The sequence below is a fragment of the Odontomachus brunneus genome, unplaced genomic scaffold (genome assembly GCF_010583005.1).
Source record: "Odontomachus brunneus isolate Ranch 3 - 2012 unplaced genomic scaffold, Obru_v1 Obru_scaffold_323, whole genome shotgun sequence".
NCBI lineage: Eukaryota > Metazoa > Arthropoda > Insecta > Hymenoptera > Formicidae > Odontomachus > Odontomachus brunneus.
In genome coordinates this window covers 45,933-49,584 of record NW_022639773.1, presented here as the reverse complement: position 1 = coordinate 49,584, position 3,652 = coordinate 45,933, and the positions used below count along the sequence as shown (strand labels likewise).

Here is a 3,652-nt window from a genome sequence, read left to right as displayed (position 1 = left end):
GGGGGGGGGGGGGGGGGGTGCGATGTCTCGTGTCTGCTCGTTAATTCGACGTGGTTCAGGTCGCGAGGTTCCTAACCCGCATTCCGTTCGCATTCTGTCTATTTTCCTATCAATTTCGCCACTTCCGATGGTGCGTGCTTTCCGGCTGAGTGAATGACGTTTCTAATTCGTTATCGGATTCTGCCGGATTGAATACAGAACTATCATATGAGGTGAATAAAAATTCGCCTCTGTCGGACGCGTCGCTTAAAGTGCTAGAAGAGGGCAACCGTACACGTCTCCTAGAGCGTACATTATTATTTTCGTCAGCGGGATGTACCCAAGGTAGTAAGCTTTCGTCTAGTTCACCGAATTCAAATCCGTGCTCGACTGTTATAGATGCAGGCGGCTCGGTTACGTTGAGGTTTTCGTCTCGATGTTCTAACGTATGGCGCCCGCTTCGTTGTATTAGCTGTCTGGTGTCGTCTATCAGACGGACCAGGGGTGCTATTCCGTTCCCGCGTACCGACAGTTGTCGGTGTCGTTAACGGTGTCGGTCGATAACTATCGAAAAAAGCTATTCTGTACCACCGTTAACGACAGATTAATAACGATACTTGTCATTTATAAGCAATAGTCGTCGTTAAATTTATCGTGACCCTTTTGAGGTGACGAAAACGCCTACCAAACATAACGACACTTGTAAAGATATATTGAGTGTTTTTAGGAAGTAGTAATTCCAAATATAGGTCCCGCCAAGACGGCAGCCGTTGTTTGATAGTTGGAGAAAATAAAGAATTTCATACAGGTAAGTTTTTTTAAATATGTAATTGGTTTCCGCCAAGTAGGATATATAAAATTATAATATTGTATTTTCCTGTTAGATAAAATATTTAATATGGAATATTATAAACACAGTTTATATGTAAATTTTATCCGTACATTACCATATAATCATGTAGAATTATAAATATCCACAATGAAAAAGATACTATTATATAAATGCAATCAAAATAAATGTTTATTCTTTTGACAATATATATAAGGACGTTTAATTAAATGAAACTATTTATTTTTGTTTCATATATCACATCATTTTGTTTTCATGTAAACATATATGATTATACATGGTATCCATGTATGGACAACATTTGTATATAATTATATGTAATTTTATGTAATCATATGACTATATATATATTTTTTTTTGAACTATATATTTTTGGACTATATATATTTTTGAAAGGTGTATTTTTTCTAAAGCTTACACATTTTAATTGAAGTACAAATCTTATTTCTGTTTCGCAATCAGGATGGCACAAGAATATCTTGCTTGGGATTTCATTCATCTACAGAGCAAAACGATTAGAACGCCAAATTGAAAGGTACAATTGGCGTGATGTGCATGATCCATTCGATTTGCATGATACCGAATTTCAGAAACTGTACCGACTAACTCCAGATATAGATGGATATTACAAATATTTTAAGACCACTTTTAGAGCATGGGCATTTAAATTGTCTCAGTCTTGAACGTCAGGTATAGATATATATCATATTAAGATATTTCTTTAACATGTATATACTTTGTAAGAAAAATTCCACCAGTTCATTAGCAGAGAGAGAGAAAAAGAGAGAGAGAGAGAGAGTGTATAGAAATGTATCTTTACATTATAAAATAATTAACTCTATTTTCGTAGGATAATCAGTTTCTTTATATTATTTTATAATTGTGTCACAAAATAATAATTATTTTTTGTATAGATTTTAACAGCACTCAGATTTTATTCTGTTGGCTACTTTCAAGGAGCAATCAGTGAACAGTGGGATATTGCGATTAGTCAACCATCCGTCAGCCGTTGCATACGCCACGTGACTAATGCAATTAATAATGTTTTACTGCGACAATGGGTTAGATTTCCCATGACGGACATTGAACGTCATCATGCTAGAGAAAAATTCAGATTAGCTCCACAAACATTTGTTGGCGCTATTGGGGCTATAGATTGTACATACATAAATATAAAAGGTCCGATACAACATGAAGAAGCTTATGTTAATCACTGGGGTGATCATACAATCAATACACAAGTCGTAAGTTTTCCATATCATATATATAATATACGATTTATATTTTATATAAATACTGTGTGTGTGTGTGTGTGTGTGTGTGTGTGTGTGTGTGTGTGTGTGTACTTGTAGATCTGTGATCCTGATTTGAAAATTTTAAATGTAAATGCACGATATCCTGGCGCACGACATGATGCGTACATATGGTCAAATTCACCAGTACGCCGTATAATGGAGCGAAAATTCAATAATGGAGAACGTAATACTTGGTTGATTGGTAAGTTTAAAAGCTACTATATATTTAATACTTATATGTAGATAAAGGTATAGGTAAGTAACATGTATAATGGATAAGTAATGGAAATTAATATTTTTCTTTCTTATAGGTGATGATGGATATAGTCTCGAACCGTGGTTAATGACTCCCTTGAAACATGAACAACCAAACACATCAAGATTTCAGTATAATGAGGAGTTATGTAGCGCCAGATGTTGTGTTGAAAGATTATTTGGTACATGGAAAGCTATATTTCGATGTTTGTCAGCGCAAAGACGTTTGATGTATGAACCAGACATGGCCGGCAAAATAGTAAATGCATGTGCTGTTTTGCACAATATTAGGATTGCGTATCGGTTGCTAGATGTGGAAGTTGATGTTAATGAAGTAGAAGCATATCGACACGTAAATAGGCCTAATATGGCCTAATATGGCCTAATATGGCGGTTGAACAGGATGATAGAGGCAACCTCTTTCAAGGACACTCGCTACTCGTATACAGGAACGTTTTATCGCTCGTGAATATGGCAGAATGTAACATATTTTAATATCTTCGTCGTACAATTTTTTATTTTGTTATTTGTAATGTAAATATTGAATACGCGAATAAAATAAAATATGATTAAACAAATATGATCAAAGTTATTAATATATAGTTTTTTTATTAATATAGTACTGTAACCGCGATTCGTTGCGGGTTTGAATCGCTTGTCGGATCGGGTTCGTGATAGGCGGAATAATTGAGAAACAGTGTTTTAAGAAAATAATAATGAATAATATATTTAAAATACTAAACTGATGATACTGACAATATATATATCGAACAATACGTGTCGACGCCTTTGGCTTTGGTTGTTTGTATCGCCTGACAGAGGTTTGTTTAGACGCTGATTTGGTGATGTGACGCGCGGTGTGCGGGGCGCGGACGACGTCAGTGTCGCGTCTTCGCGAGTCTATGCTGTTGACGTTTCTTTCGGCGTCGTGTCTCTTAAGTGCGGTGGACACTTTTTCCAGCGATGCTTAGCGGCGTTTCGGAATCATATAATGTTCGCGGGCGTTGAGATTGCAGCGTAACTGCATGCGGGATATCGCCTGAGCGGCGCTCCCTTCGATCTCCTATCGCGGAGATTTGAATCGGTTCGATGTATGCGGTGTAGCCGTCGGTCCTCGTACCCGGGACCTTAGCCCTCGGAGTTTCCTCTATGATTCAACGAGCTCGGCTCGTTCAGACGCAATTTCGGATGCGGCCAGCGGTACTGTGAAACTTATCTGTGTCGGCCTCACGAATCCGTGAGCCGACGGCGGAATGATTACAGTCGCTACGCG

At 37.5% G+C, this 3,652-nt stretch overlaps 1 protein-coding gene across 2 annotated transcripts; it reads left to right on the top strand.

Moving 5' to 3' along the window:
* Positions 1 to 1,818: 1,818 nt before the first annotated feature.
* Positions 1,819 to 2,755, top strand: LOC116853449 (putative nuclease HARBI1). Of its 2 annotated transcripts, none has more exons than XM_032834548.1 (3): positions 1,819 to 2,073; positions 2,182 to 2,326; positions 2,436 to 2,755. In XM_032834548.1, the coding sequence occupies exons 1-3, from the start codon at positions 1,903 to 1,905 to the stop codon at positions 2,753 to 2,755; spliced, it is 636 nt and encodes a 211-aa protein (XP_032690439.1). In that variant the 5' UTR covers positions 1,819 to 1,902. The 2 variants fall into 2 exon arrangements, with proteins under 2 accessions (XP_032690439.1, XP_032690440.1); XM_032834549.1 differs by having other exon boundaries at positions 2,045 to 2,073; positions 2,270 to 2,326.
* The last annotated feature ends 897 nt before the right edge of the window (positions 2,756 to 3,652 follow it).